The sequence below is a fragment of the Diadema antillarum genome, unplaced genomic scaffold (genome assembly GCF_040938485.1).
Source record: "Diadema antillarum isolate AM-2024a unplaced genomic scaffold, OU_Dant_1.0 seq00000742_RagTag, whole genome shotgun sequence".
NCBI lineage: Eukaryota > Metazoa > Echinodermata > Echinoidea > Diadematoida > Diadematidae > Diadema > Diadema antillarum.
The window spans coordinates 162,892-181,663 of record NW_027271639.1 but is presented as its reverse complement, the minus strand read 5'-3'; the positions used below and the strand labels follow the sequence as shown (position 1 = coordinate 181,663).

The window sequence follows — 18,772 nt, the reverse complement described above, 5'->3', positions numbered from 1 at the left end:
GGATATACCTTGTGTGGCAGCCACAGGGAATATTATGGCGTGACGATGATTTAACTGATTCTACAAAAGCATCATAGTTGCCAGGGGTAGCAGGAAGGTCTAGAAAAGCAGAGTCTAGGTATGATGATGATGATGATGATGATGATGATGATAATAACTGAATTGACAAATTGGCAATTTATCAGAAGAAACAAGATTACACTAAAATTTTCATAATTAGTTAAGTGCATTGGTACTTATCCTCTTCTGATAAATGTATCTGTTTTAACAAATTATACACACCAAAAAAAAAAATGAAACTGCACACATAAGATTTTTTTTTTTTTTTTTAGAAATAATGATTAACTTGGTTACACAGATTTATAGGCTCTCAACACTGGTTTATACTTGTGTAAAGTCATAAATGTTTTAAAAGAAGCAGTAAAGCAACTTCACAATATCAAAAAACAAACAAACAAACAAAAAGAAACACACACATGTGTTGCACAGCCATTTATTAATACCTCACAATACAAGTACATTTACACTTTGTATGTATTCACAAATACAAGAAAAAGGCCCCATCAACTTATATTGTCACTTTGGCAAGAAAGAAATACCACACAGTTCAAAAATAGAATACACAAAATTAGATGCTCCTCTCTATCTCCCTTCGTTACTAATGCTTCTCCACACAAGATCCTCTGCCATTCTACCATGTGTGTCCATTTAATGATCACCACGTAAATATTACTGTTATCTGTAAAACAATAAGCTGAAGTGTACAGCTAAGTCAAAAAACAAATCTATTGACATCGTAGCATTTGCTGATCAGCACGTGTCCCCATCAAGTGTCCCATGTCCACAGCTTTCTGCTTTGATAAACACCATGACTGTATATGCATCTTTCTGCTGAATCCTTTCCTAGCCAGGGACTTTGGATAGTGCATTCAACACTGGGGATTTTCAGTGCCAATCAGCATTCGAAGCACACAAAGGGATAAAGGAACAGAGACAATGCAATGTGTAACAGCATTAAGAAAAAAAAAATGCTGAACAGTCTAATTTGGGATGGGGGTGGGGTAGGGGGGGTGGGGAGGAGTATCATATCTACAGGTGGAAACACAAGGTCCACCAATTTCTATCATAAACTGACATTTTTGTCTGCCTGGCTACACAATAAATATTTATCAGCATATGATGCATAGTCTGGAAAAGTCACTAACTTTATAACGTATATATATACATTATTGTTTTTCGTCAAACAAGCTTTAACTTATTGATTACACAGATGTTCTGTACAATCTTGATATCATTTTTTTTTTCAAAAAAAAATTAGAGTTACAAATACATTTACACAATATAGAATGAGCACTATTGACAATATTTTACAAGAACAAATAAATATGCTAAATCCATCTTGCTATAAATTAATACGTGAAAAACAAATAGTATCCTTAACACAGATGACAATTTGTGCAAATAAGTCATAGTAATACACTTAGTGTTAATTGCATGAACATTTTAACATGTTACACATGATGAAGAGCATAATGATAAAAGCACATTTCATTTAAATCAACACACTGGCATCATCTTAGAAAGTCTGAAGCTGCAAAACTTGATATGATTGGCAAAACTTGTATACACAGTAGTAAAGTCTTACATGTACATATGTATTACCTAGTTATCTGCAATGAGATACACAATGTTGCTCTAGGAAATATAACTTTATGTCCTTGAATTCAAGAGAGCAAATTCTATACATCCTTTTGTATTCAAAACTTGCTTTTGTGTGGTGTGGCATATGATTACATTGTGGTTTTCAAAAAGATGAACATCTCTTTTTTTTTTACCTCTACATGGGTGAAAAGCTGCTTAAATCATCTACAAAATTGTTGTAGTAATTGCAGAGGCAAGCAAAATATTCCATGTGGGCTTCACTCTGGGACAGGATTTCATTTACTTACCATTAGCTCTTTTCTCATTTCGTTCTTATGGCATACAAATTTTCTTTCATACATGCATATCCCTTTCGTGGTGTGGTTGCTGTTTCTTTTTTGTCAAACACGTGTTAACCACTAGTGACCATTATTCAGGGACTTTGCTGCCATATACCAAGTGTGTTGCCACGTCCAAACTTAAATACTGTCACCACTGAAATGTATGTGAAGAAAACTCAACAAACCTACAAGTGCTGATAGAACCAAACATCAAACGGGAGATATAATTGCCAACAGTGGCAACCTCTCATAATTATGCCTTTTGTTTCGACTGAGATTGTCGTAATATGGGATGAAATAGGAAATTTTGTAATGTATTGAAATCACGAAAAGAAAAACATCTAATTTTTCATCTGGAATGGTAGGTTGTTGTGTACAGTTCATGGCAAAACTTTGGATTTTCAGAAATATTGTAATGTCTCATGATATGATCAAATGAATTCATTGAAATATAACACCCAATGAACTGGGAAAATCCTCTACTAAAAATGCATTATTTTGCTATACAGTGACAGACTGCTTGCTGTCATGCTTCTTTTTTGTATGTAGTTATATTCAGCCTTGATTTTTACTGGTCTGACCAGCTTTGGAACTCTTTAGGATACAGACCAGTGAGACTACATAACAAGGTATTGGCAATTGCTCCACATTCTCAGAAAGCCCAGTATTCCTTTCAATAATCACTCAGTCCACACCTTCAGAGCAGCTGCCCAACTTACAACCCGAAGAGACTGAGGAGTGTGGTTGTTCATGCACGCGATAAAAATTTTATTCCAGTAAAATTGTGACGATGCGTATTTCATCAAACCATTTCATGTCACAGACAAGTTCGTCTTCAGCGTGTGCTTTTTATTGTCTTCAGCAATGCTACATGCCCCTCTCAGCTCCTTCAGAAAAAGTCATGGGAAATTTGGTTCATTTATTCTTGGCTCAGAATGGATGAATTTAGGGATTAATTCTAATATGAAGGACAGGACATTTTACTCATGAAAGACAAGTTCCCTAATAATTTCCTCAAATTAATCATCAACATGGACAATTGCCACACTCAGTGCCTCTTTTGTAAGAACAAGGGCTTAGCACAGGGTGTTTCTCTCACAAAAAGTAAAGATGTTCAACTATTAGTTTCAGCACATCAGTCAATATCATCTATAGTAATTGTTCACATTTTGAAGCATAATTACTCATTGATTTGTGTCAAAGCATCAAGTTTGGTAGCTGTCACACTCACAGTGCAAGCTAGAAACAAGTCTTGGTAAAAGCAAACATTGTTTTTTTAGATTGTGTAGGAAGGAGTTTTTTGGAATCATGGTAAATATTACTAGAAGTTGCAACATGCCACAAAAGAGGAAGAATTCCTTGCATCTAAATTTGCCCACCTATGTCCATAAATACACAAAAATACAGAGAACTATGTATACACCAATACAATATTAACAACTCCAGGGCCAGAAAAGAAAAGGAAAAATAAGGATAGGGAGAGGATGGACAATAATTATCACTTTGGTCACGATAGACCTTTAATAAGTTGCATCGGTTAGGAATATCTCAGGCTCACTCGTCGTCACAATCCACAGGGCCAAATAGATTGCGTTATGCACGTTATGTCCAAAGTATGATCTCAGAGAAGTTGAACTCCATCGGGGCTTCTTACTATGACCTCGGAATGCCTGGTACTGTATCAAAAGACGAAAGGAGCATGACAGAAATAACTAGAAATGTCGCTTTGGCGACTGGTATGCCTCCGCCATAATGCATGATTTTCCCAATAGGTCTAGATAGTACATGTGGACACTGTGTGATTACATTTTCACAAAATTGGCAAAATATTTGAATGACAAGTTCATCACAAATGTGTGGAATGTTCACCTTCCTTGACGTAGGTTTAATTGGATGAATAGGAGAGCATGTATCTAGGGATTTAAGGACTTTAACTTGACTTTGACCCATTCATACATTTAGGCATTGAGTAATTTTCAAGGTACAGGTGTGGAGAAAAAGTGCAATTTCTGAATTGAATAGTAAATTGTTACCATTTTCATCTGGCCTTGACCCTAAAATTCATAAGATAATTACTTTCAGGTAGAACATGCATAATATGTACTAAGTTTCAAGGTAACTTGAGCCACTTCCAAGAGGAAAAAGTTAGTTCAGCACTTTCACTTGATCTTTGACCTTTTGACCTTTGAGGCAAAAAGAGAAAAAAAAAAACTTTCCAGAGAATTTCTATTACATGTAGGTTACACACGCATACACCAAGTGTAAAAAAACAACCCTGCTGGCATTGCATAAATATGAGGGTAATAGTAAAATTTTGAAGTCTTGCACTTGACCTTTGACCCCTGACCTTTGACCCCATGAACCCTACATTCTCTAGATAATCACTTCCAGTCAGTACGTGTATACTTGTATACTATGTTCCATGAAGATACCTTGAACAATTTTCCAAGGTATGGAGAAAAAAAAGAAGTTTTGATATTTTTACTTGACCTTTTGACCTTTGACCTTTGACCTCATGACCCAAACTTTCACCAGAGAATCTTAATTGGGTAATACATGTATACACTAAGTTTCAAGAAAATCTCTTCAGGCATTCAATAGATATGGTGGAAATAGTGAAATTTTATGTATTTGACCCTGACCTTTTGACCTTTGACCTTTGACCTCATGACCCAAACTTTCACCAGAGAATCTTAATTGGGTAGAACATGTATACACTAAGTTTCAAGAAAATATCTTCAGGCATTCAATAGATATGGTGGAAATAGTGAAATTTTATGTATTTGACCTTGACCTTTTGACCTTTGACCTTGAGCATGTGCACCCAAAGGTTGATAGGCACAACTTCACCCCCTAATACACATACATGCCAAGTTTCATTAGGATACCTCAACAGGTTTCGATAGTTACCTTGTCCACAAAATTCATTACGGACGGACGGAAGGACGGACGGACGGAAGGACGGACGGACGGACGGACGGACGGACGGACGGACGGACGGACAACCCGAAAACATAATGCCTCCGGCACCACTTCGTGGCGGAGGCATAAAAATTGGGTGAATGAGTGAGATAGGGGGGGGGGGGAGCAAGAAAGTTATCGGTAACTGGCCATTTGTGCATTTCTACTATATGTGACTAATATTTACCACATTAAACTGGCTCTCTATTGAATTGAATTGAATTGAATAACTGAAACTGCACTGGTCTTGCACTCGAGACACAGTGAACAGTTCCAGCACGTTTATTTTCATATTTCACTTGACATCAAAATACATCCCCAAAAAAGAATACAAACCAAGCAAGATACAAAATATGTTATAAGTCGAGTCATGAACAGAAAGTGTGTCAGCATACATAATATACATAAGACAATTCTCTATAACTTGTGAAATATGATCGAACCGCAAAAGCAAAGCTTGTAAACGCAGGTTCCATGAAAAAATACCGGTGTAAATTTGCTATGCAATCAATGGAGATAGGACTCAAAGTAATAATGATGAAACGATATGAAAGCTAAAATATCAAGGTACAAAGGGAAAAAGAAATAAAAGAGAAGAAAAAGAAAAAGTCAAAAAAAGAACCCAAAGAGTAAGAACTGAGTGAAAATATGGCATATAGATACACAAGTATATACATGCACATTATAATCAACTTCATAATGAGTTCAAAATGTTAATACAGGTACGGATGCAGTGATTATATAATGGGAGCATAAACCAGAAATATACATTAAACGAGGATACTGCGCATATAAGATATTTAAAAAATTCTAATCAGGCTGGTTATATTCATTTATTAACATAGATTTCAATTTTTGTTTAAATGTAGAAAGAAAATATTGAAGAAAGAATCACACTGCAATATTGCATACTCACCTTCAAAATCCTTCATAATCTGGTATCTACCTATTTAAACCCTTTGATTACTTCTTATTAGGTCAATTACTACAAAACATGATATTCTAAGAATAGCACTCTATCAATTACCTGAAAACTGAATATACTCTCTAAAAAAAACCTAGTGAAAATATTCACTCTTGAAGGAGTGAATACAAAAAAGATTGAATTTAGATTGAAATTGGAGTGAATTTTTAGTGAAAATGTTCATTTTCACTCATTTTGGAGTGACCTCAGGGATCACTTGAAGATTTTGGAGTGATCCCTGACGTCACTCTAAAACGAGTGAAAATGAAGATTTTCACTCAAAATTCACGCCAACTTCAATCTAAATTCAATTTTTTTTGTATTCACTCCTTCAAGAGTGAATATTTTCACTCGATTTTTTTTAGAGAGTAAGAAACGTTCCTTTTTGTGCACCGGTAGCTCTCTTTACAACAAACTCCTCATTGATGTAAAACTGTCTTCATCTCTGAATATACACTTGTATTCACAACAAATTCTTTAACATTTATTCCCATGCTTTTTTTTTTTCTCACATGAATTCAACAATACCTATTTTCCTTTTTCACGGTCACACCCACTAGACATTTTTTTTAATGGTTACTCTCCCCTTTTCCAAATTGTTAAGGCCCTACTTTTGATATATGCAGTATACAGTATGTAACAGAAGTGTAGTTAAGTTTATTTCTTTTGTTTGTTTGTGTCATTGTTCTGTATTTGTGAATCATGTTACTCCAAATGTATTTGTCATTTTATTTTGTGTATGAACAGGGTGCCATTGTAAAGCAGTTAGCAAACTAAATGTGCCTACCCTGTATTTTGTAAAAGAAAACATGAATAAATAAATTTAGTAGTCTGAGCACACCGAATTTTACAAACAGACATGAAAACTTGTTGCTGCTATAATCAGGCAACTTTAGGGATGGCTGACATCATGCAGTGATAACTTACACAACATAAAATCATAACATGTGGTCTGCAGATACACATTTTGTTTCACACTTTAAAAACTATCATCCTCCCTTTCTCATAACCAATCAAAGTTAATTTTCACCATCCTTTAAACATTGTATGTCATTTGAAACTGAATACCCTTTCACTGGCAATTTATGATGCGCAATTTATGATGCCACTCCCACTCGATATGACAGGAAACTTTGACCTCAAACACACATGATGCTTCAGGGTGATGTCAGAGTAGTGAGACACCAGGGCCCCATTTCTTAAAAGAGTTGATATGACAGCAACTCTTGCTGGAATAGCAATTGTCAAGGTGATGAAAGGAATCCAGCTTCCTGATTGGCTGTTGCTATAGGAAGTTGCCACTCCAGCAAAATTTGCTATCCTAACATCTTTTATCAAATGAGCCCCAGGTGGTTATTATATTGATGTAGAATACATATTTTGAACCCCAAAAAAATGTTTTCTTTCACACTGAAGCTCACCTGGTTGGTCTGCTACTTGGAGGTTAACACCATCTTGGTTGATGCTGCCAAATGTTGATACCGGTACACAGAGCATTCGGTACTCCTCTGTCGACACACATGCCAAGAAAGAAGAGAGCAGAAGAGAGATGGAGAGAGCAAGTAAGAAAAAGAGAGAGAAAGAGGGAGTGATAGGATGTACACAGAGACATCATTAAGGCAAAACCATCAGAGGAAGATTTCAATAGTTAAAAGGACTCATCATAATCTCAAAATTTGAGTTGGCTTAATATTGTTCATGTGAGAACATTTATGAAGAGTTCCACATGTTCTCTGACAGCGAGTATGACAGACAAATTGAGTTTTTATTGTTACCTTCTTCACATTACAGTAGAAATTGCTCCTTATTACAATAATTATAAAGTAGACGAGAAGGAGCTTATTTAAAAATTTCAAAATTTAAAACAATCATGATACCATTTCTCTTCCATATGAAGTGAGTAAACATCTCTTTTAGCTTTCATGCATTCATGATTTCACATAATTTCTAGACTTTGGTCTCTAGAATTCCTCAGGTGTTTCACTGTTTTGTTTGTGTGTGTGTTGGGGGGGGGGGGTTGATTGACTGTGTGTTTGCTGATGTGGACACTCACTCATCGCTCACTGGTATGAAAGTGATTCCTGTTTTTGGACATATGACTGTCTAAATTTCGAGACCTGCATGCATATGAGACTTACAGGCGTGGTCTTCCACCTGTGTAGGGATTGTACCTACCCCACCACAAGGAACAGAGAATGTGAACTACTTGCGAAAGACAAAATCACACAGAAAGAAGAAGTTTAAGCTAATTAAAGAAGAAATCCACCCCAAATATAAACAAACTTCAAATGAAAGAGAAAAATATTCCCTACAGAACGATACACAAACGACAAAAATCCGATAAGAAATATGGAAGATGTGACATTTTGAAATTTCACATTTTTTTCGGAAAACATTTCTTGATCACTCCTTATCCGAGTTGAAGATGTCATATCCTCACAATTTTTCATGTATGTTATATATGAAATTTGGATAAAATTTAAATTTTTAGCTAATACAAGTAAAAGCATGTTCTCATATCAAGATGTATCAAAGTCAACATTTGTTCTTTATTTTGGGTGGTTTTAAGGCAAGTTTTATATTTATACAGCTGAAATATGAGATTCTGAATATTCATAAGGACTGGTCAAGAAATGTTTTCTGAAAAAATGTGAAATTTCACAATGTCATATCTTCCTTATTTCTTATCAGATTTTTGTTATTTTGTATCATTCTGTAGGGAATGTTTTTCTCTTTCTTTTGAAGTTTATTCATTTTTAGGGTGGATTCTCTTTAAGGTCAAGTAAAGTGACACTGGTTTTCAGCAAGTGTAAATGCTCTGAGTGACTGAAACAAGACAGAAAACCAACAAACAAAATGTGTAGATTTTTTTTTAAAACTGTAAAGTTGATTAGGCTTGTGACTCACCACTGTTGGCATGGGGGCAGGCATTGCACTCACTGGTGCCCCAGCTGACCCCTCTTGTGCAGCAGCACTCCTGGTAAGTAATAGACTCCATCACCATGTTGGTGCAGATATCCTCATTGGTGCCAGACTGACCCCAACAGGTGTCCAACTGTTCCTCCTGAGGGGGGTTTGCGCCGCCGCCGTAATTAATGGGCCCGATTAATTCTGCAATAACATGCCAACACACGAGTATGAATCGGTACTGATCAATCCTTTGATTTGATATAATCCTCACATATCTTAGTGCAACATTTCATGGAATTGAAGTCAAAGTCAAAATTGAACAATGCATGCTCCACCAAAGCACAAAAATGATAAAGAAAAATAATCTAACACTTTCACTTCATGATGTAGCCTATTTAAAACCTATTGATATGGTATAATGCCAGTTGAGTGAGACTTGCCATTCACTTGTGCATACCAAAAAACGTAAAATCTTTGATCAGAAAACATAAAAACTCACCAATGCACCTGCGTTGCGTACTGTCCAAAATGAGAGGGGCGGGGCACTCGCATCTGAAAGTGCCTGGCTCGTTTATACAGTTCCCAAACATGCACATATGATGTCCGTCAGTTCCCTCACATTCATTGATATCTGTGCAACGGATGCAAAGATTAGAAGACACAAGAAATTATGTTGACTATGAGCATATACCACAATGTGCTTCAGAGGTGCGTCATTATCTCATTTTGTTTTGTAAGTGTGCTTTTAACATGATGTACAGTATGGATGGGGAACATAGACATCAATGAAATTTACTTCCTCAGATACCGGTATTCTTTATTCTAATGCAAATGTGCAATGAGTTTCGCACACCATTTTTCGCTACGGCGGCAACCACAAAAAAGAAAAAAAAAATGAAACTATGCCCATGATTTAGATTTAAGTTTACTAATTAATTACTGGCCAAAACAGTAGAATACATATTTGCCCATCCATGAAAATGTGATATGCTACTCAAATATGAATTACCCACTAAGTAACACATGCACAGATGTTGTGTAAAAAATTTCCAGATTTTCACAAAGATTGAACAATATACCAGTAATTACTATGTTGTAAGTTCAGACCTAAGCCACAGGCGATCAGAACATTTGCATATAGGTGAAATGTTGTAAGATACCTGACCCTGCAACATTACCTATGACTTGCAGAGGATAAAGAGTAAATTCACAACCTGTTTAGGCAAATTTAACTGGGAAAAACAGGGTTTAAATGTGGCTGCAAGAATGATTCAAGCAGGATTAAGATTTTAAATGTTGAAAGTGCTTCACTAATTTCAGCTGCATTGCTTGTGATGAGGCAGAATTTGTCAGATATTGATACGATTAATATAAAACTTTACTACACAGGCTATAAAGACAGTTTCTTCTATTGGGAAAGTTTCATAGGGGGTGTTCAGTAAAAAGATTGATATACCTCAGCTTTTCAGATTTACATTGACACTTAGATCACGATTAAGTGGTATCTTTGATATAGTGCTGAATTCACTCTAGGCTTTGCCTCCATCAATTTATCGGTCATCTCATTGTGATGATGCCTGTAAATATTTTGCTCTCATTCATATTATATTTTTCCATTTCCACCAGAAACATATGCGCCATTAAGAGAACATTGTTCGGGGATGGATAACCAGTCACAATAGTTAAGGTTTAAGCAAACTTTATTATGCTCACGCAACACAAACTGCCGGCCGAAAGGGGCGAAGGTTGTACAACAACAATATAACATAAATCTCAAACACTGCCCGTAAGAGGGCAGTATAACACACTGGCGCGATCACTTTCTTCTTTCTGTCTTCTTCTACACGACACAATGGAAAACCCTTGGCTATGGAATAATCATGCACATTCAATATGCCAAGAATGTGTGTGGAATTAAACCAATCAAACTTCTGACTAATGATGTGGATAGCTAGACCACATTACGAACACTCAATGATTTGATAACATTAATACAAACATTATCCCCATATAGACACAGTCTCTAGAAACTTGTATGGACTGACTGACAACCGACTAATATGAAACACCAACATTACACTATGATAAGCACTTACTATACATATACAGTACTTACTCACTGGATCAACAATCAGAATCATGCTCATCAAAAATACCACTAACCTATGCTATACATGTATAACCTCATACATACCCTGTACAACGTCTTCTACCAATCATAAAACAACACTTAATAAAACAAACTACTTTACGATGTAAATGAGACAGAAAATATTTCACAATGTCAACTATCAAATACAAACTGTATCATACAAACACATGTAGCTACCTCACTTTCTACCTTTTCTCACAATATGAAACACTACTACTGTAGGCCTACGTAAGTACCATGGTCTCCCCACTCGCATTCACTCTTTTGTTACAACACTGTTAAACTCAGCACATACAGCTGTAATCTCTTTTCTTCTACATATGCTGGGATTTGGGACGAGTGTACATAAACACTACACTATAGTTGTCTTTCCTCTACAGTCTTAACGCACATACACACCACACACAATGTTGTCACATTAGAACCAAATAGACATCAACATAGGCTCTAAAAGCGCAGAGACAAAAATCCCTAGATAAATCAAATGAAACCAACATGGCATTGAAAACAACAATGTGGTGTGTTCATAATAATGCCTGATACATGTATTCAAATCGGTATGAGTAAGACACGCATGTGAATGAAAGCCGCTGAGAATAGCCACCCATCTGATGTAGCAATATCAAAACCTTAATGTCATCATTAACTTATCATGTGAGTTATTACTACAACCCTTTGGCATATACCAAACGAAACAACTGACAACGATACATCCAGTAAAAGATGTACTGTATATAAAAACAAATTACAATATACATTTGTATCAGAAAAACGCAGAGATCAAATACACCTGTACGGTGTATTATACTTTTAAAAACGTACTCAAACTTCCGAAACATATTTTGTCCTTCAAGTGTATCAAAAACGAACTCCGACATTGACGTCACTCCATACAATATGACCTGACACATAATTCTTACATATCAAAAAGGGGAAGAATGAGCTACATGAGGTCCATCAAAACTACATTGTATATGCCATGTACAATGTGTTACCATACATATCATATAAACTTCATATAATGACAAATTATCATCATACATACATTTATCTTTTCTTTAGCAATAAACCTAGTACTGATATTCTACCCTTGCATGTGCAACAACAACAAAAAAATCAAACGAGCATCATACATACGTATGGAAAAATCTCACCTCTCCTAGATGTGTGCAATACACGAATTTGACATAAGACATAGGAAATGACTCAAAGAATCATACACACTGGGCAAACTGAAAGGCAAAAACACAAACATAAAAATGCTGACTTATACTTGAGTTGCTGTCAAAACCATCATGTGTATGCTACACACATAAAATGGTAAACATGTTATTCAGATTTGCACAACTTGCTATGTGCAAGTCAACTGGCTGCTTACATGATGTATACTACATGTACTTGCATCCAATAACAATATACATGTACATGTACTGTTTCTGTACATTACATTGAATCATAATCAATGCAAAACACTTGAAACCATAACAAGAATATTATCAGGTTTATAATATCCTTAAAAAGTAAAAAAAAAATACACGCACAGATTCATTCCATACAATCACAAAAACAAACAAACAAAAAATGAACACGAGTTTTAAATCTGAGAGTGCCGAAAATATCAAGAGTTGCAGAACTACACAATTCACACAAACTTCACTCGTTGTCAGAAAAAATCCAATGTAACTAACATAAATTGTCAACTAGACTTTACAATATCACCTTGGGCATGAAACATAATAGATCACAAACTTTTACATCACAAGTTCGTTTCTCACTTCCAAGCACTAATTACACATACATCGTACATTGTGATAAAAAAATCCCATAAACTTATCCTTTGTTGTTTCAATTAAAACAGTCCGTTTATCCTATTACATACACAAATATGAATTTAACAAAACTTACAAAAGTGAAGTAGTAAGTAGCACACAATGCAAGTCACAAATCAGAGTAAAGAAACATCCGGTAGCCGAGGTCATAAATGGAGGTTATTAGCTTCTGGATAAACAGTCAATGTCTGGAGGACGGCCAGGAGGGGGTCCTACATGCAAGCATGTGTAGTGACCTGGTTGAGGAGTGGGAGCAATGTCTGAAGTTGGAGACATCACAGGTGTGCTAAGATGAAGACGACGTGCAGGAATCTTCTCGCACCGTGGAAAGCGAGAAGTACCTCTAGGAGTGGAAGCATTGGTGAAGGCACGGGGTCTACTGGAGGCATCTGGGGGGCGCCCAGGAGGGTCGTTGATCTCGATAATGCGAGGATGGTCTGGGGGGCCACCGTGTCGATGAGGAGTGGTAGTACTACCAACACTGATGTTTAGAACATCCACAGGGAGCTCATCAGGGGGTGAGGTGTCCAAGGAACACTGGTTGACATCCGAAGATGGCTGACATGCTGGCCAGCCACAGAGATGATGAGGTGCGGCTAGGGCATCACAGGAATCATCATCAGTGACATCAGGGATGGTGCCATTCATCGCAGGGGTGCGAATGATGGCTAGCTCCGACTGAGCTAGACACTGACGTGCAGCCTCAGCATCCTTGGAATGGGGGCGTAGGCCTATGCCTTGGTGGTGACCGTTGCTGGCTGGTGGAGGTTCGGTCACATCATCAGGGATGGATGAAGGTGGGTTGTAACGGGGAAGGCTGAGAGACAATGGAGGCGTACGGGACAGCCGAATATCTGCCTCTGGTGTAGGAGCAGGAGCATAGGTGTACGAAGGTCCATCACCAATTGTGATGCGGCGCTTCGCGGGACGGATGGTAATGTCGTGTAACACTATGAACGGAATGCCTGCCTCAACCATAACATCCGGACAGTCAACAACTAACCCTTCAAAGAGAAATGCCTTTCCATCTCTTGTGAGTGTAAGGCACGTCCCTCCAATGATTGCATACGGTGAAGAACGGTCAACTGGATAAGCCTCGGAAGAGTCCGTTAAAACACCATCAAGACTCTTAAACACTGAATAGCCAATGAAGTTCTGTGGAGAACCGCTGACAAGAGTAACCCGGACACTCTTTTGACCATGGTCAAGATCAATGTAGGGAGACATACAGGCCTTTTCTGGCAACACCGAGGGACTAGCTACAGGAGACTGTGGTGACTGATCAACTTGAAAGTGGAAATCATCCAAATGTGATGAGCCACGATCATAGCAGTAAGAATTGTCTTGAAACCCTATTGACCTGTCTGAATCTGACAAATCCTTTGCATCTCCACGACTGGTACTGTCTGAATCAGCAACACATACCCTAGCAGACAAGCAGACAATATCTGTAGCCAAAGCACTGTCATGAAGATCATCAAAACATTCATCAACTTCTGAAAAATCACATTCTGACTCTAGCTCATCATAATCATCCACATAATTGTCATATGGACACAAGGAATCAGAGTAGCCGAGGATGGACGCCGCTTGGCGAGCACATGTAATGATACCTCTTTCATGCTCTGGTAGGAATGAGCAATCACTGATGTGATGCTGGTTCGGGCGATTGGCCACGAGACATATTGGGCAACTGTGAACTTTATGTCTAACATTAGAACGACTGGACTCACTAACACTAAGACTACTCATACACATAGGGACAGGATGACCAGTACTGCTACATGTACTGGGACTGACTGCATCATACCGAGTAGCATGCAATACTCTATCATCATGGGGACGAGGTTGGTTTGGGTCCCCGAAGGGCTCATCACAACTGTCATAACTTTCACCATCATAATCGTCACAGAAATCATCATAATCAAGACCGACATAATCATCTTCAGTCATCCATTCATTTCTGCTTTCATTTCTTTTGATGTGAATTGGCTCAGAATCATAAACACGGTAAGGTACCTGGTACATTGTACTTCTGGTTACAATACTGGTAGGGGCGGCCTCTCTCTCGAGCCTGGGTGCGCGCGAGGTCGTTGCCTCAAAAGGGGACAGGGAACAGCCATTCAAGGGCTACGTATGGGACTACAGCAGATGCGAGCAAACCATAACTACCTATCACGACACGTTTTTGCCGACCAACTGGCTGCCATCACGCCATTAAGAGAACATTGTTCGGGGATGGATAACCAGTCACAATAGTTAAGGTTTAAGCAAACTTTATTATTCTCACGCAACACAAACTGCCGGCCGAAAGGGGCGAAGGTTGTACAACAACAATATAACATAAATCTCAAACACTGCCCGTAAGAGGGCAGTATAACACACTGGCGATGAATATATATTTTTAAAAAATGTATAGAAACATATAAAATAAGTATAGATTCTTTGTTCTGTCGGCATGTACCTTCGCATGTCACGGAGTCAACTTGACGATACCCTGCAACACACTGGCAGATAAATCCCTCAGCTGTGTTGACACAGACTGCATTGGTGCAAGGGCTCGGGAAAGCGTCGCACTCATTGGGACCAGTATCTACCGGAACGGCTGGATCTGTAGGAATGACTGGATCTACGGGAACTATTGGATCAACGCCCTGCTGGGGTTGCGGGCGATTTCCAGTGGTTGTCTGTAGAGGTGGTCTTGGAACTTCTGCAATGGCAAACCAGCGGCTCGATCTTTTATCACGTAGTGTTACATAACATGGTACTTGCATAGGATGTATTTGCAGAGATCAGGAAAAAATGAATGTCTTGATTCTCACTATATTTTTTAGTACTTGTTCTATAGTCTTTCATATACACGATATCAAGACCATTATAAACGCAATCAAGAACCCCAAGAAAAACATTTTAATGTGTTTTCTTTTCCCCGCCTTAACTCTACATAAGTCCCTTGATCCAAAGACCAAAGTTCATCTTTGAAACATGGGACTCTATCTAACTACTCCAAATTGTATATGCTTTTGTTGCCACAATCTCACAGAGGCAAAACACATTATTGCCTAAAGTGGGTATAAAGCCTTTCCCCTCCTAAAAAAAGAGGGAAAATGTATGTGAATCCTTGTTATCGTATGTTTGTTCTGTCCTAGTTTTGGTGCTTATCTGGTTTAGTTTTTGTTCTGTAAGTAGCCTGCCTTTCTTTTTTCAGAAGGTCTCTTCATTTCTTTTTCATTTCAGAATCGAGACATGAGCGTCACAAGAAGGTCTATTCAGTGGCTCGGTAAAGTATAAACATACAGAAACCAAAATGTCTCATTAACAGAAATCTCCAAGCGATCTCTTTTTCCTAAAGTTACTTTGTAATAAAAGTTCTTTAAAAAATTGTGTAGTTTAGAACTATGCTGATCAGGGTTGGTTGGCTGCTAACACAAAACAAAACATAACAATTAAAGCATAACAAAACAAAACAAAACAAGATGGGGCATTGGAGGGGATCGGAAGGGAGTTTGTAATTTGGAACCACGCTCCGCAGGGTTGGGAGGCGGCTTACAAACAAAAATAGGGGATCGTGTGGAGGGGAGGAGGAGGAGAAAGAGGAGGAGGGGGAGGAGGAGAAGAAGGAGTAGGAGGAGGAGGAGGGGGTGAAGGCATAAATCAATGACTTCTGGTCAATCAGTAGTAAGCAGGTGAGACTATACACCATCCTCTGCTCCACACTTACCAGTGCACATCCCGTCCTGGTGGCTGTAGAAGAAGCCAGGAGAGCAGCGACAATTGAAGCCGGATGCTGTGTTTTCACAAATGGCACCCACCCCACAAATGAACGGGATGTCGCATGCATTGATGGCTGATGGCAAACAGAGAAGGACAAAACAATTTAGCTTTGTCAGAGAGGATCACAAAGGTAAGAAAAGATAATACAGTCAAACCTGTCTATACTTCTATACTCCTATATAATCTATTAGCAGGCTCTACATCACTATATGAGTAGTGATAATAAAATCAATCAGATGATTTTATCAATTATAAGATTTACTATGCTCTTTGTTATGATTTTTCATGTTACTATCTCAGTGTTTCCTACTACTTTTATATTTCCACAAAACACCTGAGTCAAACCCATCTGTAGTAGATCTGGATTCTCAAGGATTACTCCCCTTTAGAAAGATCTGCGCTGACTTTCAATTCACCAACATGTATATCATTTAGGATCTTGCTGATTTTATACAAGACACATATTGGTTAAGCCTTTGGCTATATTACAGAATTATTACTTCTCATATCTCACAAACACATTAAAAACTTGCACAGTTCCAAAGATCCTTCTACAAATCCCAACATATATAAAACACAAATAACATTAGGAGAAAAGGCATTTGCCTGTGCAGTGCTCCTATACTGTGAAATTACTTACCATCAGAAATCACCAATGCGACATTATTCAAATTTGGATATCTCTTCATTTAAGTGTTCACTATTGTTTAAAGGATCGGACTTCTTCGGACTCGGGGAAGTGGGCCAAAGCGTAAGCGCTATGGTGGAGGAGTCGATAGCGTAGGTCTCTATAGGAAACTTGCGCCGTTCGCCCGTGTACGCATTTGACTAAAACACCGGGACGATGCACCTTTTAAACTTATCACAAGAGTTATTGTAGCATAGGTGAATATATGTAAATGGGTTCTGCTCTTTATTGATACATTATCTAATAATTACTATCAATTCTGGTACTGATTGTCCTCTATTGTCACTAAAATAGTGATATAATGACAATACATTTTATTGTTCAGAATGCTGCACAATGTAGTGCTTGAGAAGATGAAAGAGAAAATGCTGTACCAGCCGTTTACGCAGTTATGTAAATACTTCGACTTTGAAATTGATATACACAATTTTTATTCTCCAATAAATTGATTATGCCGATATCATTTATGGATCATCGGTGGAAAAACACACAGATAGATTATAAAACTTACAAAATAGGGCATTGAGTAAACCCTTACAAATATGTCTCAAATGAAGAAATCTGTACTCTGGTGAACCTTATTTGTACTCCATGACATTTAACCCTATTTTAACTGGGCTATTTGAGACCAAGTCTTTACTCGGGGGGGGGGGGGGGGGGGGGGGGTCAATTTGACCCCCCCTTCAGATCTCAGCCGCTGATTGCCGCGAAATTTCGCCTAAAGATAGAGGGGGACGTCAACTACAATATTATATGGTCATACAATGGAAAAATATTGCCTTTCTATTTTTGATTAATTAATTATGCAAATTTACGCGTGAAATCATATTTTTTTATTATTTTAATAATTTTTATTATTATTAGGATTGCTAAATTTTTGTGTAAGAATTTCTCAAGACACATTAAACAATTTTGTTGTTAAAAAATAACACGTTCAAAATCAATAATTTCTTTTGTTTTTTATTGTTTTGTTCATTTCTTATGTATTTTATTGTTTTTTCGACCTTTTGTTTTTCTATTGTTTTGCATTTTTCGTTTTTCGTTTTGCAAAAAAAAATTTGCATTGGATTTGCACACGATATCATGAATTTGAGCTGTTTTCGGGTTGACATGCATATGCAAAACATTACGTAACTTCAGAGCGGTGTACCCGGACATCGCAAATTTGGTCTCAAAATATGTGGGAGACTTCAATGAAAAAAGTCATGAAACGATGCGGCAAATCTTAGCGCGTTGCGGAATCGTGGCGCAAAACGTCGAGGGGGGTCAATTTGACCCCTCCCCCCAGTTAAAATAGGGTTAAGGCCATGAATAATTTTTCTGCACCGTATTTAAAAGATATGTTTAGATTTTCTGATACGCCATGTAATCTTCGTTCTGTTGGTACTCTTGTTCTTCCAAAACCCCAAACTCAATACTGCTGCAAGTCTTTTATAGTTATAGAGGATCGTGTTTATATAATAGTATCAAATTTTCAACTTAAGTGTATTTGTAGATGTATTTTTTTTCTTA

At 37.6% G+C, this 18,772-nt stretch overlaps 1 protein-coding gene across 1 annotated transcript in view; it reads right to left on the bottom strand.

The window, feature by feature from the left end:
- Positions 1 to 1,658: 1,658 nt before the first annotated feature.
- LOC139738447 (uncharacterized) overlaps positions 1,659 to 18,772 on the bottom strand; it is a 116,597-nt gene continuing 99,483 nt past the window's right edge. The window contains exons 29-34 of the mRNA XM_071649068.1: positions 16,520 to 16,645; positions 15,263 to 15,508; positions 9,317 to 9,448; positions 8,815 to 9,018; positions 7,329 to 7,415; positions 1,659 to 3,658 (exon numbers count right to left, since the gene is read on the bottom strand). Of these exons, the coding sequence (XP_071505169.1) occupies positions 3,636 to 3,658; positions 7,329 to 7,415; positions 8,815 to 9,018; positions 9,317 to 9,448; positions 15,263 to 15,508; positions 16,520 to 16,645 (818 nt within the window). The 3' untranslated portion in view covers positions 1,659 to 3,635. The remainder of the gene's footprint in view (positions 3,659 to 7,328; positions 7,416 to 8,814; positions 9,019 to 9,316; positions 9,449 to 15,262; positions 15,509 to 16,519; positions 16,646 to 18,772) is intronic.